Source organism: Haplochromis burtoni, unplaced genomic scaffold, assembly GCF_018398535.1.
Source record: "Haplochromis burtoni strain Fernald_Lab_line unplaced genomic scaffold, NCSU_Asbu1 Contig_144, whole genome shotgun sequence".
Lineage (NCBI taxonomy): Eukaryota > Metazoa > Chordata > Actinopteri > Cichliformes > Cichlidae > Haplochromis > Haplochromis burtoni.
In genome coordinates this window covers 787,840-807,799 of record NW_024582505.1, presented here as the reverse complement: position 1 = coordinate 807,799, position 19,960 = coordinate 787,840, and the positions used below count along the sequence as shown (strand labels likewise).

The 19,960-nt window shown below is 39.8% G+C and overlaps 1 protein-coding gene across 2 annotated transcripts in view; it reads left to right on the top strand.

The window, feature by feature from the left end:
* Nucleotides 1–133: 133 nt before the first annotated feature.
* Nucleotides 134–19,960, top strand: part of rpa1 (replication protein A1) — a 29,318-nt gene continuing 9,491 nt past the window's right edge. Inside the window, exons 1-12 of one of the 2 annotated variants that reach the window (XM_005932015.3) lie at nucleotides 134–390; nucleotides 726–773; nucleotides 3,467–3,545; nucleotides 3,830–3,938; nucleotides 4,087–4,175; nucleotides 4,324–4,398; nucleotides 6,198–6,312; nucleotides 7,624–7,726; nucleotides 7,870–7,938; nucleotides 8,271–8,463; nucleotides 10,513–10,649; nucleotides 12,586–12,734. In XM_005932015.3, the coding sequence (XP_005932077.1) occupies nucleotides 361–390; nucleotides 726–773; nucleotides 3,467–3,545; nucleotides 3,830–3,938; nucleotides 4,087–4,175; nucleotides 4,324–4,398; nucleotides 6,198–6,312; nucleotides 7,624–7,726; nucleotides 7,870–7,938; nucleotides 8,271–8,463; nucleotides 10,513–10,649; nucleotides 12,586–12,734 (1,196 nt within the window). In that variant the 5' untranslated portion in view covers nucleotides 134–360. Of the gene's footprint in view, nucleotides 391–725; nucleotides 774–3,466; nucleotides 3,546–3,829; nucleotides 3,939–4,086; nucleotides 4,176–4,323; nucleotides 4,399–6,194; nucleotides 6,313–7,623; nucleotides 7,727–7,869; nucleotides 7,939–8,270; nucleotides 8,464–10,512; nucleotides 10,650–12,585; nucleotides 12,735–19,960 lie in introns of both variants that reach the window. The other variant, XM_005932014.3, reaches the window with a different exon arrangement.

The window sequence follows — 19,960 nt, the reverse complement described above, 5'->3', positions numbered from 1 at the left end:
TGTTACGGTAAAGTCTGAAGTATCCCAGTTTCCTATAAATGGGAAGGCACCATGAAACCCGCCTGACGTCACGTCATTGTTGGCGGTGACTTTAGCGAAGCTGATCTCTGATCAGTTTTCAGTATAACCAAGACACGCAGATGCACGATGTTTAGAAAGGCTAAACTGAACGCAGATCTGTAAACGGAAACGGAAGTCGTGGCAGCGCATACGCGCCTTGGCGCGTTGTTACAAGCTGTTGGCGCCACGGTCATAATTTTGTTGCTTACTGTCAGTGCTAGTAGTACTGAGGTTCTGTCTTGTTAAAACTTTCAGATATTTTTCTTTTGTTGTGGTAGCTAAAATCACCCTTTGTCAGCCATGACGAAACTCTCGGAGGGAACAATAGAGGTATGGTATATTTTTACAGCATAAATATTACGCCGTTTAATACTGCAAGCTGTAGAAGCTCAATGTAAATTGGCGCCGTCTACTTAATGGTGTCTTTGTTTAGGTGGAGTTGTTCGCTATCGTACGTTTGTTTGCATATTTTTGCATCCGCTGTAATCAGAACTGCGAACGTTGTTCGACGGTAGCTTAATTTGATATTAGCGGTTATTTACGTTTGTGTCTTCTAAAAACTGTGATTGTAGCAAAATGTGTTAAAGTCAAGGTGGAAAAGGGTGGTTTTGTTTTCGACAATAGTTATATTAAATGTAGAATTTATTATCTGAACGTATTTATAGGCTCTTTCAAATGGCACCGGTGTCAACGACGCAGTGCTTCAGTTGGTGGTGAGTAGCAACTTATTTAATTATTTATTTTTTTGAAAATGTATATTTAATATTACTCAACACAACCACATATATTTAAATGAGATGGGATGAATTCTGCAAAACAAAGCTGGATTAGTTCTAGGTCATTCCATGAAAAATCAATCCGTAGTCCCCGCCTAACTTTTTTTTTTTTTTAATGGAGGCCTGCACGTTTTTAACTTAACCCTTGGATGCACAACTTACCAGTACCTACACTCTTCCACGAGTGGGGTCAAAAATGACCCCAAATAGAAACAATGCATTTTGCTATAAACTCTGTTGTTATTCTTCAAAATCTTTAAAACGAAGAGTTGTAATATTTTCATATTTGAGGTATTCCTCATAAAACATGTTTGTGACATGAGGCCCTTTACATTTTTATTTATTTTTTCATTAATTTTAAGAAATTGCAGTTTTTGTATCACTTTTGTATGCTTGCTCGGCATATACTGCAGAAGCTGGGCCTTCCCTCTGAAAGGCACAAGTTGTTCAGCCACTGTAACACAATCACTGAGAATAAATTTCTGCCTGCAGTTGACCAGGAACAGGCCCCATATGTAGCTGAAAGCTGCCATGTGGTTTGTTTTCAGTCGGTAGGCTCTGGTCCTCTTGTCATCAAAGTGCAAGAAACGGCGAATATCTTTAAATCTTTGAATTGATATAGTGGCCTTGTACAATGGATTATGCAGAGGACTCCCAAAAAGCACACCGACTGGTACATCCCAGTTCTTCTCACTTCCTGCAAAAATGGTCAATCAAATGAAGGCCGGAGCTTATGTTTGATTATATTTTTCCACTCTTTTCCCTGTCTGTGGCTACTCTTCGTGCCTCCATGTTTGTGTATGACAGCACCTCTTCTATTATATTATCAGACATGAACATCTTCCATGCATCTATTGGGGAGACAGTACTAAACCCAACTGCAAGCCCTGGCCGACTAATTCAGAATATTGTGGCTAGAGCAGTAAGAGGGGCTCATTCTGTTAGACTCAATATCCATTTGCTCTTCAGAGGGCTCCTGTATCTGACTGGCCTTGTTAAGTGGGGGGGGGGACAGTAGTCTGGGTCCTCTATATCTGAGATGTCAGATTCTGAGTCAGTGCCTCTGATGGGCTCTTCATCCCATCCGTCCTGGATCATTTGTAGGTCCACAGGGATCCTAGCTGGCCTCATAGCAGCCATGCTACTTTAAATATTAAAAAAAAAACATCAGAAAGGACAATGTTTGAAATGCACAGGAAACTATAAACAGGGCTGCACATAAATGGTCCGCAGGTGCGCATTTGCAGAACCAGATAAGAAGTTGGAATGTGCGTTTGCGAACATAAGATGTTCTGGAGGAGGACAGACATTTGTTCAGAGCTCTTAAAGATGTCGAAAAAGCAAGCTCCGTAGGCAATTACTTTGGTGTTCCTCCACAACAAAAGAAGCGCCTATTCTCTGAATTTCCGGGAATACTTTTATTTTGACAGCGAATGCGCGCCTGCGGACCACTTATGTGCAGCCCTGACTATTAATCATGTATGTTACTGTGTAAAAATTAATTCTTGATCCATCAGAAGTGTAAGTGGGTCAGTCAGAGTTGCTAAGAATGAAAGTTTCACAGAAGATGCCACAGGAACTGCTTGGGGTCATTTTTGACCCCGCTTGTGGAAGAGTGGGGTAGTGATACAAAAACTGCATTTTTCTAAAATTAATGAAAAAATAAATAAAAATGCAAGTGGCCTCATGTTACAAACATGTTTTATGAGGAATACCTGGAATATGAATATATTACAACTTTGCATTTTAAAGATGTTGAAGAAAAACAACCCCTGGGGTCATTTTTGACCCCACATGTGCATCTAAGGGTTAAAGCTGGTTTCTGTCCCTGAAAGTATGTGTAGTGTGTGGGGTCGAGATTTTGCATCAGTTTTGAGCCCTCTTAACTTAGTAGCTAAATATATGTACAAGGCTGAAAAGCTCTATTAAAAACTGCTGTCGGTTCGACTGTTATTGCCTGTGACAGGAGCACAAACAAACAATGGGACACTGGATTTTCTGTCGGTTTTCCGATTATTTACTGAAAAAGTAAATAATCAAGTAACACGGTTGGATGCTCTGTTGGGAGTTTGTCGATTCATTCCACGTTCAACTTGTGGCAGTCCTTTTTACTGAATTTATAAAAATCTAAATATCCAACTGAGGTATTTCAGTTCATATCTTATTACTTGTTTTGATGGCCCTTGACAGTTCCCCCTGAACACATACTTTCCTGTGGTTATGTTATGAGGGCTCAAACATGTTTAAAAATGGTAAAAGATTTGGTTAAATTTTTTTAGGGACTGACCCCTCTTAAGGGGCAGGTCTGACAAATCACTATAAGACTTCAAAAGGCTACAGTTTCTTAGTTAAAACCTCTCTCTGAGCAGTGACTTTACTTAAGAGGAAAGACTACAGGAAAATCATCCTTACTGAATCCATCTCACTGTGAAAGCAGCTGGGAATAAGGAGTACAGGCCCATAGGCAATAACTAAATATCCTCTATACTTTAAATAATGCAATCACAGAATGTGTAAGTTCACATAAGGGACACAATATTGGTCAGAAAATGTGTTGTTGTTTTTTTTTGTCTTTTTTTTTGTCTTTTTTTAAATTTATTGAACAGTTTTATTCATATATTGTTTTTCAGAATATTCGCAAGCTTGATGGAGGAAATGGTCCTTCTCGCTTTCGGGTGATGATGAGTGATGGAAGGCACACTCTGTCATGTGAGGTTTTTATTAAGTTCATTCACTGATGTATTTTGCATTGAAGTTTTAAACATGTTCATGTACCCATTTTAACCATCTGTTCTAAATTATTGAGAGTCACGAGTTTTCTCTGACAAATCTCTTACATGAAATTCCATTTTAACTGGATTTTTTTAAAAGATGTTCTACTAAATTGACTACTTGCATGGGGTTAAAGACGAAGCTATTGCTCTCAAGAGGCTCTTAAGTAGGGGGAACCTGGGTCACTCTTGTCTGACTTTCCTCTCTTAAACCATCTGCAGCATTCATGCTCTCCACCCAGCTGAACCATATGGCTGAGGAAAACATACTGGCCCCAAACTGCATCTGTAATCTGAAGAGACACGTGACCAATATACTGAAGGATGGACGGTATACAAATTTTCTGCACATTTCTTTTTTTTTTTTTTTTAAACGTTCTCGACTTAATGGAAGCAAGCAGGCCTTAAAAACACTTAAATATGAATAAATACGGAGCAGAGGGCTGTTTTCTGTTGTTAATGGACATGTCTCATTACAGACGAGTAGTAATCATTTTGGAAATTGATGTCATTAAGCCGGCAAAAGATGTTGCCGGTAGAATAGGAGACCCTACTCCTTACACTGAGGGTAAGTCTTTGAAATATACTTCATTGATATTACAGCAGTGCTCAGTGAATACGCTTATGAAGTGGGACTAATTTAGAGATGCATTAGTCACACATAATGGGTCATACTGTTACTGCAGGGTAACACTAATGTCAGGTCTTTCTTACAGGGCAAAGTAAAGGCCCACAGTCAGCTCCTGTCCCTGAAAACCGACCCCCGCTGCAGCCACAGAACAGAAATGAAGGTGAGTGAAAGGTTTATTTTAATCTTGAAAATGAATTCAAATTAATGAAATCTTAAGATTTGTGTGTGTGGTGTGTGTGGGGGGGGGGTGTCATTGTGACATCACCCATTGGCTTTGGATTCCACATTTTGAAGGTTTAACACTGTCAGAAGCTACCTTTATGTGGATGAAAGGGTGAGATTTTTAATGTATCAGCTAATACTAGTTTAGTGAGCACGCGGCATTCATAAAGTAAGTGCAACTCGCAGACACACACACTGGCTCACTAGTGTCAAGGAAGGGACTAAAAAAACGCTGGAAAGCAGCCTGTGTTGGTACACCTGCCAATCAGTGTGGTGTTACCCTTAATACAACTGTCCAGGTGGTTGAGTTATGTAAAAAAAAAAAAAATCCCATTCAGAGTTGTTGTAAATGGGGAAACTTTCCTTGGTGATCAAAATCTTTTTTGTACGAGGGCTAGGGCGTAGCTCAGGAGGTAGAGTGCTGCATAGGATTTTTTTCTTTTCTTTTTTTAATGCTGCAAAATTGGGCATTTAAACTTGACTCAGTTTTGTGACCAGCCTCAAGTGGCACCTGGAGGAACTTCAACTTTTTCCATGTTTACTTCAATTTTCAGCTCTGGAGGTTGTATATGGGAACAGAAAAACACACTGTGAGCATGTAGTACATAAAGGACCACCAGGTGGTAGCATTTTTCTGTTGCTTTGTGGTATTCTGGGTGACCCACAGATTTATGGGACTTAAGTAATTTTGACAACCCCATTGTGAAATATTTTTCTTTTTAGCTGCCTCAAATGTCCTATTATTGACACACATCTTCCAACTGTCTTGTTTCATGTTACTGTGTAGCATCATGAAATTCAACAGCTACTTGAGCTTGTCTAGATGGAGAGCTGATTGTGCCTGCGTGTGTCAATCACCATGTTTATCTTCCTTTGACTGAAAGCGCTACTGAACAAACACGCAGCAACACAGACTCGCAGGAGAGTGTGAAAGAGATGAATGAAGTATTGAATTTGCTTTTGAAACACTGTCACTTGATCATGTCAGAGATGAGCAGTATATCACAGCATAGCGGACAACTTGGACCAGGTGAGGTGTGCAGTCCAGCTATCATAAGGGTTTTGCTGTCTTCCAGTGTGTCATAGCAGGTATTCATCCCTCTAATCTGCCGTGTGGGAATTGAGGTTGTGGCAACCACCCTCCTCATCAGCACAGTCATTGTTCATTTCTCTGTGTGTGCTGCTTGATCTGGGGGCTTAATTACCAGAAGTGCAGTGGTTGGCAACGCGGGAAGACTTAAGTGGACACTTTGAACTCTAATCCTCCGCGTGAGACGCACACAAATCAAATGTGCAGCGCTTGTTCAAACGGAAAATCTCAAAGTCAGGCAGCACCGCTCTCCGGGGGAAGAGCAGCTCCAGTTTGTTATAGCATTTCACACTCTGCCCTGATTCTGTGAAATGTGAATCATCCTTCTCACCAAAATGCTGGATCACACATCGCCAACAACTTGGCTTGACAGGATTTTTGTTTCCTCTTTGAGTTGTTCCTGCTTGCTAGTTTCAAGAGTCAGTGATGGTAAATGTACTTTTAAGTCAATGGGTTGTTTTTGTTGGGTTTTGGTGGGATGGACTTCTTTCTGATGATACGAGGTAATTACAGTGATCAAGCAATTGCAATCCAAAGAAACTGGATGGTTTCTTTTTGTAATTTGTCTCTGAATAATGTGCCTCTCTCATGACTCTTCATCACTGCTCTTCATTGATCATTTATTTTTCTCCTCATTCCCTCAGCAGTGAACAGAGGTTTAAACAGAGACTTTGGGAAGAAAGCTCCATCTGTTATGCCAAATACTCCAGGGGGAAGCTCCAAAGTTGTGCCCATTGCAAGCCTCAACCCCTACCAGTCCAAGTAAGTATTTTTGCCAGTCACGTTAATCTCTAAATGCTATATATTTGATATTTCTGGGTCAGCAAAAAGGCATTGTGTACATATGGCAAAAAACTGAATGTCAACCAAAGAAGTATTCATATGAGGAAAGGAGGCCATCATTAAGCCAGCTGTTTGTCAGTGCAGTTAGGAAATGCAAAATTAATACTTGGGAGATGCTGTTTGTCAAGAAATAGCAGAAAACCAGGGAACAGCTGGCACTAAAACTGCTTTTGAGTCATTAATCCAGTAATTTTGAACCCGATAATTCCTAAACATTATTGCAGTATTTTTGCTAAAGCCTAAATAAAGTAGAAGGTATAAACTACAATTACATTTCAATCCTTAATTCAGTCCTTAATTATCATAGTTATTGGTGGCCAATTTAAAATAGCCAAACCCGTGTTTATCACACTGTCTTTGGACTGTGTAACCGGAAAGAATCCACTTGAACAGAAGAACATGCAGTTTCCCTGAATTTATACCCAGGACCCTCGCTGCCCTGGGGCAGCAGTGCTAACCACTGTACCACTATACTGACAATGGAATTCCAGATCCATAACTTTGGAATAAGGATGGGATCTGAGGGGTGGCTTTGTGGGGCTCGGTACGAAGGCGGACTTGCCGTGGGTGTCGATGGTGATTGGTGGAAACTCTGGACATATCCTGGGGCCCTTCTCACTGATCGCTTCAGCTGTGGTGCCATGACTGATGGAAGTAATTATGACTCTAAGGTTCACAATTCTGTGACACGCAAATGTCAAATAGCCAAGACTTGGTCAGGCTCTACAGTGTAACGACAGTGTTGCATGGAACACGTGTTTGGAAAACTTTTTGGAAGGTCAGTTTCAGTCTTAAAATGGATCAAGGAGACTACAACCCAATATGAATGTATGCATGTTAGACTGCACAAGCCTTTCCAACAACCAACACAGGCACTACTAACCATCGACCAAATCTTACAGAGGAATGCCAGTGCAGAACTCATACTGCTGGCACAATTAACTTAATATTAGGCTAATTAAAGTACATCTGTTATTTTCTTTCTAAATGGTAATCAAAATGTCTGTGAAAAACCTGTTGCAAAAGAAGCAAGTAAATTAAACGGGTTTAATGATGTTGTTGCTCAGTGATATTTATGCAAAGGTCTTCTAGGGGGCAGATGTTTAAAAGGTCACAATACCAAGTGCATGAATCCCTACATGTGTGTGGAGCTGACATCTGGGCTCATAAGGTGCCCGAAAAATGAAGAATGCAGAGATGATAAGCTCAGATTTGTCTTTTTTGTAATAGGTGGACGATCCGCGCTCGTGTGACCAACAAGAGCTCCATTCGTACATGGAGCAACTCTCGGGGGGATGGCAAGCTATTCTCCATGGAGATTGTTGATGAGAGTGTAAGTGTATTTGTACTCTGACTGTTAATTTTTGTGTTTAAAAAAAAAACAAAAAAAAAACAAACCACCAAACATCTCCTAATTTAGAAACCATTTGGACATATGTTTTTTGTTTTAAATTAAATATTTATATTTTTCCACAGGGAGAGATACGAGTGACTGGTTTCAACCAAGAAGTGGACAAGTTCTACAGTCTTATTGAGGCTGGCAAGGTGAGATGTTCCTTCAGATAATGATTCAATATGTCCTAATTATTATGCCAAAACCGCCTTTTACTGCGCCGTCAAAGACTGATTTGGCTGTAGATTGTGCTATCAACAGCTGCCAGTACTTTGTGAGTTAAAACCACAGAGACTATGAATGAGTCATCTGGCTGCACTGTACCCATACAATAAGCTGCTTATGATCATCTGCCAGCCTTTGTTGATCACCTCTCCCCCTCCCACTGACTGCCTGAAGTCCTATCTTGTTTGCGCCATTCAGTCAGGTGAAATGCTACCCAGATCTCTGATTAACATGTGGTTCATCCATCTGTGTGGGCCAGGTCTACTACATCTCCAAGGGCTCCCTTAAGCTCGCCAACAAGCAGTACACATCAGTAAAGAATGACTATGAGATGACACTCAATGGCGAGTCCACCATTATCCCCTGTGAGGACAGCTGTGACGTTCCCATGGTGCAATGTGACTTTGTCTCTATCGGTGACCTGGAGAACAGAGACAAAGATGCTATTGTTGGTAAGGAGTAGAAGTAACAATCTAGACAGGAATTTCTGAACCCAGCATGTGTCTTTAAGGTCCCACATAACTGTGTCAGTTCTTTCTTTTGTTCGCACAGTTTATTTTGAGAGGTGAACTGATAAACAGCCTGCAGCCTTTAACTGCAAATAAATGGCACTTTGTGTGAAAAAGAAATCAAAAGTGCCTTTGCATATTCCTGAAATATTATCAGCAAAAAACTCAAGTCTGGTTTTCCTGCTGAAAATTAGACTTGTGACAGTTTATGTTTTTATTTGTCAGTGTGTTTGTGGGTATTTGCAAAGTCCAGTGAGTGAAGCTGGCAGGTTGAAACTCTCAAAGTGCAATACTGTTAAGAAGACGGGCTGTATAAACATAAAAATTTAGCCTGTAGTCCTCATAAATATATGGCAAAGGCCGATCTGTTCACCAAGTCTTCTCGTCAGACAATATCCATTCATTTCATTAAAGCCTCTTAATCCTTCCAACATGTTCCCCAAAAAGTACAGAGAAAAAAAAAACTGGACATCTATGACATGAGAGAGGTGTGTCATGTGTGTCTGAGTACCTCAGAAGTTGGAGACATAATCTAAGATGCAATGAATTAATTTGTATTGGTGCAAGACTTTCATCAGACAAATGGTTTGTGACAGAGAGAGACACAACCTCACCTAGGAATTGGCTGCGCAATCAAGCAGTCGGTAATTAAGAGAAGCACAATAATCAGTGCAGCAAAAAATCGTAAAGGTACATCAGGATTTTTTTTTTCATTAAAAGATTTCGGAAAGTCTCAACTGGTTAAAATAAATTCTGAAAAGAAATCCTACACTATGCTGACATTTTTCATCTTAAAGTACAAAATATTGCATACAGCTTGCTACACCTGTCATGAAAGAGAGCATGTTTCTAAGAACACATGTAATCATTTTTTACATTATTTTTAAATTAATTGATTTTTTGATATTGGGGAACCATTTGGTATAAGCTTGATTATTCAGAATGGGCATATCTAAATCGTTGCGATTGACATTTTACACCCTCTTATACCGCAGTACTTTAGGAGGATGATATTTTTAAATGGTAGCCATGTTTCCCCAATCTATTTCATGAGACATTAATTCTGATGTTGCCTTATGTAACCGGAACAATAGAGCAGAATTGCATAACGCAGTGCACAGGGGAGCGATAATGTAATTTTCAATCGGTGAGCAAACTGTTCACCAAACTGCAGGTGACTATGAGGCCTAAACGCATTACATTTCTCTTAACTACTGTGTATTACAAAAAGCACAAATCAACCAGCCGGTGTTCTGAGCCCAGCTCCAACAGAGGTGTTCCCGAGCGCTCAATAATAAGTGATCATAAGGTGAGAATAAAGTCTGATTTGGAAAGTCGAACTGGATATGCTGGGAGGTTGAGGTAATTACACTATACGAGCAGACAGATAAAAGTGGTATTAATAAACCTGATGACAGTAATGGCCTGTAGTGCAGATTGACTTTGGGCCCTATGGTAAGAAAATGAGAACCTGCTGTCATAGGTAAAGTGAGGCGGTAATAAGAAGCTGGCTTGTAATTCTTTCAATGGAAATTGCTTTTTGAGTAACTTCTCTTCTGCCTGCTAGGTAGCATCAAGAAGTTTTGTAGTGGTTAAATGTGTTTAAAATCCTCGGTGGCTCAGAGTTGGAGTTTAAAAATGACTGCTGATGGAGATGCCGGTTTACTGTGCTTGATTGCGTTAGTCAGTTAAAGCCCTTTACTGATTTCTCTCCAATATTATGGATGCAAGTTCCTGGCGTGCTGGCCTCTGACGTCATGAATGAATCGCCAACTGCCAATTTGTGCCGTAAGCTGTGGGACATGGAATGACCTGTGTGTGGATGTAATTGTGTATGGGGGAAAAAAACAAATCAGACACAGTATTTATTTGTTTATGTGTTGTTGTTTTTGTGTTTTGTGCTAGATACTTGTAACTCTGCTGTAGGCTGTGAATCACAAGGATGCGGAATAGAAAAAACAAATGCTCTCTGCTGTGTATATCCTTTTACAGATGTAATTGGAGTGTGCAAGAGTGTGGACGACATATCCCGCCTGACAACCAAGTCCAACCGTGAAGTGTCTAAGAGAACACTCAGTCTGATGGATATGTCTGGGAAGGTGGTGACTGTCACACTGTGGGGAGAGGAAGTGAGTATGGAGTTGACAAAAAGTACAAAATGTGTAATGGAACGTGTGTCTAGACTTTTCAAATAAGTGGTGAAAGTCATTAACAGGTTTTCAGTGCATCAACATGTTAAAGCTTTCTTCTCAGAACAATTTTCTTTCCAAAAATTAATTATTACCTGAACTAAATTTAAGCAGATGGTTTTATTCTACGTAGGAGGGATAAAAGTAGTTGGTGTAAATGATAGATACTGGTCTAAAGCTAGAGCCCAGTGACTTGTAAAGCAAATGCCTACGCTAAATCATCCTTGTGTGCAGCTTTTAATCCTTAGTTTTTGGTTAGAATTATGTCAGAAAGGCGTTGAATGAAAAAGGTTCTTCAGTGCACTCGGTGGTCACAGGTGAACAGCTCTGAGCACTGATTTAACAGTGTGCGTGTTGCGTGATAGAAGGCGATAGATTTGAAGTTATTGACTACATTTCCTGTCACTGTGTGATAAAGTAAGCGTGCTCTTGCAGTTGATTTTTACCTGTGGCTCAGAGGGACTGCGCTGAGTTCACCACAAATTCTTTTCCTCCAGACAAGAAGCAGTGTTCCCTGTATTTGTTCGACATTTACACTTTCTCCAGAGGGATTCAGAGAACTGCACAAGATGTATAGTTTATAAAGAACAATAGATTTGCCAAAAATCAAGTGTTGGAGATATTTCCCCCAATATATGAAAGCTTTACTGTTGCGCTGCTCTTCTTTCTTTGGTTTTATGAGCTGAACAGAAAGTGTGTTTATAGTTTTATCTTGTTAGAAGACAAAATATGTTTGACATTTGATTTTTATTTATTTACTTTTTTTTTTTACCCTGCTGCTGCCACTACTGGGGGAAATCAGACCTCTTGTAATCCTTAGTTTCTAGTTTTAAGGCAAAAACAATTTAAAGTTATGGTAAAACTAATTGAACCCAAAATGAAACCACATAACCAAAACGATAAAAATATAAAGTGGGGGTGCTGTGTAAAATGTAGATTAAAAACGTACATAAAATTATATGCAAGTCTTATAATCAAATGTTCAAACTGATAGATTAGGTGGTGGGGGAGTCATTTTGAATTTGATAGCATCAGTATAACTCAACATCTTGACACAGGGCCATGTTTACCACTGTGTAGTGTCCTTTCTTTTTTTTAACAACACCACAGTCTCAGAACTGAGACCAGCTGTTGGACCTTTGGGAGAGAATCGTTGTCCCGTGTTTGTCTAATATAGGACTCTAGCTGCTTGACAGTCCTGGGTCTTCTTTGTTGTACTTTTCGTTTTATGATGCTTCAAATGTTTCAGCATTGATGGCGTCCTCCCAGACGTGCAAGCTGCCAATTCCACAGGCACCCGTACACCCCTATACATTCAGAGGTGCAGGTTTTTGATCTAAGTGCTGATAACAAGCTGGATGGTTCTTCTCCCCTTTAGTCCAGTGACACAGCATGCATGTTTTACAAAAAGAATTTCCAGTTTAGATTCTTCTGACCACAGAACAGCTTCCCTGTTTGTCTCGGTCCATTTTAAATGAGCTTTGGCCCAGAGAAGACAGCAGTGTTTCTGAATGTTCACAAATGGCTTCTTCTTCGCGAGATAGAGCTTTTAACCTGAATTTGTAAATGGCATGGCAAACTGTTCACAGACAATGATTTGAGGAAGTGTTCCTGAGCCTATGGAGTAATTTCCATGACAGTCTCATGCCTGTTTCTAATGTGGTGCCGCCGGCCTGAAGATCATGAGCATCCAATATTGATTTTCTGCCTTGTCCTTTGTGGACAGGGATTTTCTAAATCTTTTGATGAACCTCTGCCCATATTTATTTAAAACCATAAAATATCTCTTTGTCCAAAAACACGTATATCTGATGTTGTCAGTTTGCAAAAATGAAGGAGAAAGCAAATTAAATATTGTATTTCTTTCTTTTCATAGGCAGAAAAGTTTGACGGATCTAGCCAACCTGTCGTTGCCATTAAGGGGGCAAAGCTTTCAGACTTTGGAGGCCGGTCACTCTCTGCATCCTTCAGCAGTACTCTTATGATCAACCCAGACATCCCTGAGGCATATAAGCTCAGAGGCTGGTAAGTAGGCTCGAGTTTCATAGATAATGCAGTGTAGAAATTGCTCATGTGTTCTTGCAATCATACAAAGTGGCTTTACAGCAAGTGTAAAATCTGGTATATATTTATTGCCATAAGGCTTTACTTATTTTTTCACAAACTTAAAGACTGCTTCATAGATGCAGATATTGGTTACAAATAAAGAACTCTAAGGATTTAAAAGGCAGCTTGCATTTCCCAAGTTGTAAGAGTACATACACTGATTCTCATTATCAAGATTAGCTTTCCCCCATTAGCCACAATTTGGGGGTTGCTCCAGTGAAGCATTAGATATAAATGGAAATCACATTTAATCTATGAAAATGTGTCTTTTGCTCTTCTAATCGCCTTTCAGAAGAAACGAAATCCCGACTCATTTCTGTGTGATTATGTTGATTGTAGCATTTTTTTTCTCTTGCTGTGTGCGTGTGTTTGCGTGGCTGTGGTGTGTGTATATGTATGTTGTTTGTGTGTGTTTTCACTTGAACACATACAGTTATGTGGAAATTAGCCATAAAGTGTGTCTTCATGGCTCTTTCTGTACATGTGGTCATGTGTGTTGACGCTTAGCTGAATTTATGAAGAGGTGGATGCTGAGTTATAGAACAGTATGCTGACAATATGTCTGTGAAGGTTCTCAGTCATCCAGGTCATCGTAGTCAAAGGAGCTTGCAAAGAAAAGTGTCTGGACTTCTTTAAGTTGCTTGAAGACGTTTCACCTCTCATCCGAGAAGCTTCTTCAGTTCTAAGGTCAAATGGTGGAGAGTCCCAGATTTAAACCTAGTGGGAGTATTCCCCCACAGAGGGACAAAAGGACCCCCTGATGATCCTCTAATCGCCTGAGCCAAGGTGTGAAACTGGGTGTGGGTATAAGGTGGGGCCAGGTTTCACAATGAGCTCACCCGAAACCCTGGCTGATTGGGACCCACACCAGTTTTCACACCTTGGTAGAGGATCATCCGGGGGTCCTTTTGTCCCTCTGTGGGGGGAAACTCCCACTAGGTTTAAATCTAGGACTCTCCACCATTTGACCTTAGAACTGAAGAAGCTTCTCGGATGAGAGGTGAAACGTCTTCAAGCAACTTAAAGAAGTCCAGACGCTTTTCTTTGCAAGCTCCTTTGAGTATGCTGACAAGTTTACAACATTTTTTTAAAATTTTTTTTTTTTTTTTTGCATTATGTGCCAGGTTTTCAATTATCCCCTAGTGTTCAACATGACCTGAAATAGCCGTGCACTTTGTGTGAGACGTGAGGTGGGTAGTATTTTTATAGGCTGCGCGTTAGTTTGTGTTTCGATTGGCACATGATTGATACATGAGGCAGTCCTCACATGGACTAAAGAGGGTGGTACTTAACCTTACTCTTGCACTGTGGCGCACTAATGGATCTGTCCTCTGTATTGATCCTGCTTAAGCAGGCTGTGTCTGACCCCTCCTCACTGACATGAAGGCAAATGTCTATGTTTGTGAGTGGAGGGCCAATCGATTGTATCCAAAGGGTTTTGTTTATTTACCTTCCAATACCAGTGTCTGCTCTACGCTAAGAAATAAGACACTAAACAGTTGAAATTTATTTTGTGGCAAGTCGGCGTAATCTTTTCTTCTGCCTTATAAAATGTGACTGGGTATTTATACTCGGGACCTGGTCTGCATAATCGGAGCAGTGAAATGTGACTCTCTCTTGCAGGTGAGAAGGCAGCAGACGATAAATTATGCTCAAAGTGGCTTTTTAATCTAATGTATAGGGTGATGGTAATTTCTTTATGATAGTTTTTGAACAGCCGCTGGCTTCTCTGAATATTTTAGATCTCATTTCTCAGAATGCCAACTACACTGAACTTCTCTGAAGTTGAGCATCATCAGGACCACTCTGGGGTCCTACGCTTTCTTTTACTTGTACACCGTGAAGTCCTTAATCGCATTTCCAGACCCTTGCAGCAGACTTTATACACTTACTACATTCTCTCTTCCCTTCTCACGAATGGGAAATGCCAATCCTGACTCATTTGTCAAATGAAAAGCATTGACAAGCATTGGTAGACAGTACCATTACATAGCTTATCGGAAAATGTAGCCTTAACTGTCTAAAGCTGTGAAGATGAAAATAATTGCTTGTTATATTTATATGATATATTTGTAAAGGCTATATCCAAAATTATATCTAGGTAACACGAGAAGAAATTTCTCTCTCTCTTGTACCACTGATTGCTGTGAAACGTGTAACATGGATTTTGTGCTGTTGATAAACTTGGGCCATGGTTACAGACTGTGTTTCTCTCTTTCTGTAAGCTGAGACATGAAATTCACAAACAGAGATAAGGGAAGGAAAAACAATTAAACTCTAAATTAATCTTTTGATAATTATGTTTTTTCTAATCTCGCACAGAAGAGAATCCAAAGTGTTCTCTCCATCAGCCAAAAAAAAATAAATCTTTTAAATGTGCCAAGGCTGCTGAAACATCATTGTTTTACTCCTGCAGAGGCATCTTAATTTGATTGTGTTTTGGCGCAGACCTTTGGGACCTTCTCAAATGAATAGTCTATCCTTGGTGAGCTGTTGTCTCAAACTCATGCAGCATATTAGCAGTGCTGCTCAGTGCTTGCCAGTGGTCTTATATAGAAAGCTGAGTAGCATTCCTTTGGCACACTAATTAATCTGGGAGAGGCAAAAATACAGTTTAGGGCATATGTATTTGAATATTGACAGTTTTTATTTTCCATGTTTACCAAAATACATTCAAGCTAGTTACATAAAGGATCTGAGCTTGAAGTACAGATGACTTTAAGCTTGAATTTAAGGGCATTCACATCCCAATTAGATGACAAGTTAAGCAATTAAAGTTCTTTAATGAGAAACCTTAGGGTTTTCAGGTGACCAAAAGTAATTGGACAACTGTTACAAAGGCCATTTATAGGCAAGTTTGGTGTGTTCCTTCATTAAACATGTAAAAGGATTAGATTTTATTCCATGTGTTCCAAGCTGTGTTACAGTGAGCCCGAAAAAGTCAAACTCGGGAGAGATCTGGCAAGACGGCTACCAAATTGACAGTCAAGTAGACTTTGCCAGGCTTACCAGCAAATATGTTTATTTTGGCCCCTCAATGTCTACAGTGAGGACAACAGTGGTGAAAACAGAACACTTAATTTATCTTCATAACAGTAGACTACTTATAAATAGAAGACCTCATACAAATAAAAACATTTCACAAGATCGAAACCAGTCATCAATTTGGTAACAGTAAGGTCAGGTAAGACTGCTTTAAATAAACTAGAATTGTCTTAAACCAGAATGATGGTACAAGACTATGAAGAGGACCTGGAAGTGCTTACGATCTAATGTGCACAGCATCTTCTGTAAAACATGGTAGAGCAGTGAGATGCATGGGAATGTTTGGTTTCCTGTGGGACTAGGGTCACTAGTGTTTCTCAGTGATGTAACAGAAGACCAAATGCCTTAGAAGTATGAAGTATATAAAGATCCACTGTCTGCTCATTACAGATGGGCATTAACTCAAAAAGTAATGTTAACATAACCTAAGAGCTTTTGAAGTCGCAACTAAGCAGAAATCTCCAGGACTGAAAAATGAAGCCAACATGCAGTGCCAAAAATCACAGCCCCCTCTAGTGGCCACTTGAAGCTGAATCCCCATAGTCCCATGTTAAAATGCCCAAGTTTAAGGCATTAAAATGCACATTTACAGTCTACCACAGACAACTTTTTTTTTTTTTCAATAAAATGCTACTATTATATTAGCTTACTTAAAACTAACAAGAACATGCTGTTTACGTATCTCTGTGAACAGTTTATATGACAAGATTTTGTGGAATAGTATTTTAGTAACAGGCGAAAAGTTAAGTGCTTCAATAAGTTAAGTTATATAAATCTAAATAAAATAAAAATGCATTATGACAAAAAAAAGTGTTCGCTGTAAGCTTATTTGGTCTAAAGCGGCACTTTTGCGATGACGAGGTTTCCAGCTGTCTATAATTCCCAAGAATCACAGCATCTCCAAAGTATTGGTCAGAATTTAATCTTACTTATTTAAGTAATTGGTCTTCACCCAGATTGGGCCATTTTATGGGAAATAACCTTAGAATTGTGATGAATTGTGAGTCGGATAAGCTCCTTTAAAGCAGAGTCCAAACCAGTGGGTGATGGCACTGTGGCTACATCCATCCTTTATATACTGGTCTATAATCTCAGACCAGTCAAGCAGCATTGGGCAGAAAGACCAATACACAGCAAAAACACATGAAGACCACTACAGTGAAAACCCTGGCGAAGCATCACAAAGCAAACCCATCCTTTGATGTTGACATGTTATTGACTACAGGCAACAGAGTGCAAATGACTACAGAGTCATTTGCATTGCCTGCAAATGACTCTTGACAAAGTACTGAAATTGAGTAGTTTATTTATGATTATATTAATTTCTTATGGTAACAGAGGGTTTCATATATTTTGGTTAACCCTTTGAATTAAAGCTGAATTGCAGCTGTTTCTTCTAAACTCTATTGGTGATTAAAAAGACCAAAAAAATATCCCTGTTAAAACATTTCATGACCTTGCTGGAGAATTCATTTATTTTGGTAACAATCCAGCACTAATATTCTTGGCCTTCTGTTAGTCTTAGATGTTTGTACCTTGTTCTGAGACATCAGAGTGAAGGCCTACGCCCTTTGCAGGAATCTTCAGAATCAGACTTCACATTAGCATTTTTTTGTATCTAAATGTGAAGTTTTGGTTGTCCATTAGGTGGCAACAGCACATTTAGATCGCCTTCCTGTCTTTTCCTAAAATGTCAGGTGGTGTAGTCCCTGTTCTGACATTTTTGTCAGGTTTATACTCATTTTTTTTTTTTTTAAGCTGTCAACCTCAGACATTCATCATCAGCTCATTTAGTCACAGTCCAAACTGACATTTTCTGTCTTGCATATTGTGACTACAGCATTTGGATTTGTGCATAGCGCATATGTAATTAGGCCAGCTAAGATGCAAACAAATTTGAGCACAGTTGTGTGGAGAACATGATCTGTCATTGAATTGACTGTTATGTTACCTTAATCTTTAACTGTGCTGTATTGATTTGGTTTGGAAAAAAAAAAGTAAAATATGTTGCTTGGACGTACAATGTACAGCTTATTGCACCAGCATGCATCTGTTCTTATATAACTATCATTAGGTTACAGCTTTAAGTGTTGTATGTGCTAACTAAAAATAAAGACAAGATGATAGTTTATTAAATTTTAATGAAATTTGCAGATTGTGATCTGAGTTTAATAAACTCAGCCGTCTGCTCCTTGCTATCTAAAATATAACAGGACACTGGAGTATATTCTCGAGCATCTCACACTTCTGATAATCAGTTGTCTGCTTGACGTTTATTCAGCTGTGTAAAAATTATAACTTTATCTCAGCCAAACCGATTTACTCAGGAACAAATAAAATACTGAAAAAAGCCAAACAATAACATTTTTAAGTTATCTAAGTGACTTATATATCATGTTTAACCTGAGTAGCGAAAGACTGTGGTGGGTTTGAAAACGATTTGCTGGGAGTCCGGTGTTCTCACGGGCTCTAGTGAGCCTTGAACCCCGGCTAGCTATCGAGCTGGTCGATAACAGACGTCTTTGAAAACGTTGGAGCGCTTTTGAAAATATGTGGTGTCCTGATAAACTGAGCAGATATTTGAGGTTTACACAGCTACATTCTCTCCTGAAAATATGTTAAATGTTTATTTTGTGACCCAGAAAGAATAAGAGTAATATTAAAACTAACTAGTTGCCGCAATTGTTGGAAACTGAGCTGGGCCGCGCTATGAATTCTGGGATAGGTTGGGCCACGAAGTATACACCCGGACCCATCCTTCAAATCTGGGGAAATGAAGGGCGCATTTGTCGGAGTCTTCGAATTTGGACAGTCTTTGTCGTGTTGCTGTAACCTAATCGGCCTACAATGCGGGCACAGGAGGATGCGGTTCCCGAATTTGGACACAGCTACGATACCGGACACTGTTTCTTCTTCTTCGGGGTTTAACGGCAGCTGGCATCCTTGTACATGCAGTGCTGCCATCTTCTGTTTCAGTCCGTTATTACACTCTTAAATTCTACTATTTATTCCTGTGTCTTTTGGGATCTTACAAAGCTTCAAACGACGCGTCAACTATTAAATTAGTCGTCAACAATTTTGATAGTCGACGTAATCGTGACTAGTCGACTAATCGTGGCAGCCCTAGGCTGGAGCTTAGTCTTCTATCATTACTTCATGTCCCTTTATCTGACATGTCCCCATTCCTGTACAGTGACACTTGACATGTCTGTGTTATGCACATTCATGCGTCTGCCAACCTCCAGCCAGATATCATGGTGTTCTTGTCTTACTGAAACCACTCTGCTCCAGGCCTGGATCTTTCCACTCTCACTTGTCTGTTGCACATTTTCTGCCAGACCGAATTTGCCCTCTTTTTGTCTTCTTTATCACAACCACTACTTTTTGTGAGCCATTTCTGTTTCCTGCAGCCGATTTTCTTTTTTAAAATGAATTCGGTCACTATTTTCTTCTGGGTATCTGTCTATCAGGTTACCAGAGAAGCCATGTGAAGTCTTGCTATTCTGCAGTTTTTTCTTTTCTTAAATATTGTGCATTTGCCTTCTCTGGCGATAATTTCTTTAGAGACAGTAATTCATGCCAAGGAATGCCATCTGTTTTGTCATTTGATTGGTCAGGGGAAGCTCCTGATTGGATGCAGACAGAATTGGGTACACTGGTGAGGAAATTGGTGCCACTTTAAGGAATTGTTTACATTTGTTAGGAGGAGCTGGAAATCGACAACCTGTGTTTCGCTTGGGCCGCAGTGTAAAATGTTAATGGGGATATTTTCTATTAGTCATGCTTGTCAGGAGCACAGCAAGTTCTCCCTGTATTTACAACCCGGCCTTGCCATTGTACGCTGCTCTGCCTTGTGGCCAACAGATTACGAAGCTGTATTGATCTTGGTGACCGTTTTAAACTGCTATTTTCTTTTTCTTTTTTCTTTTTCCCCCACAAGTGCATTTTACCCTCATCTGTCTTCTCAGTCTACCTTGCCTTACCCCCCCCCCCCCCTCCTTTTTTTTTTTTTTCCTCCCATTGTCTTCCCTGAATTACCGGGAACACTAGATGAAAATGGGTTTCTGATATCACCGTAACAGCCCTGACCCTGGCCAGCT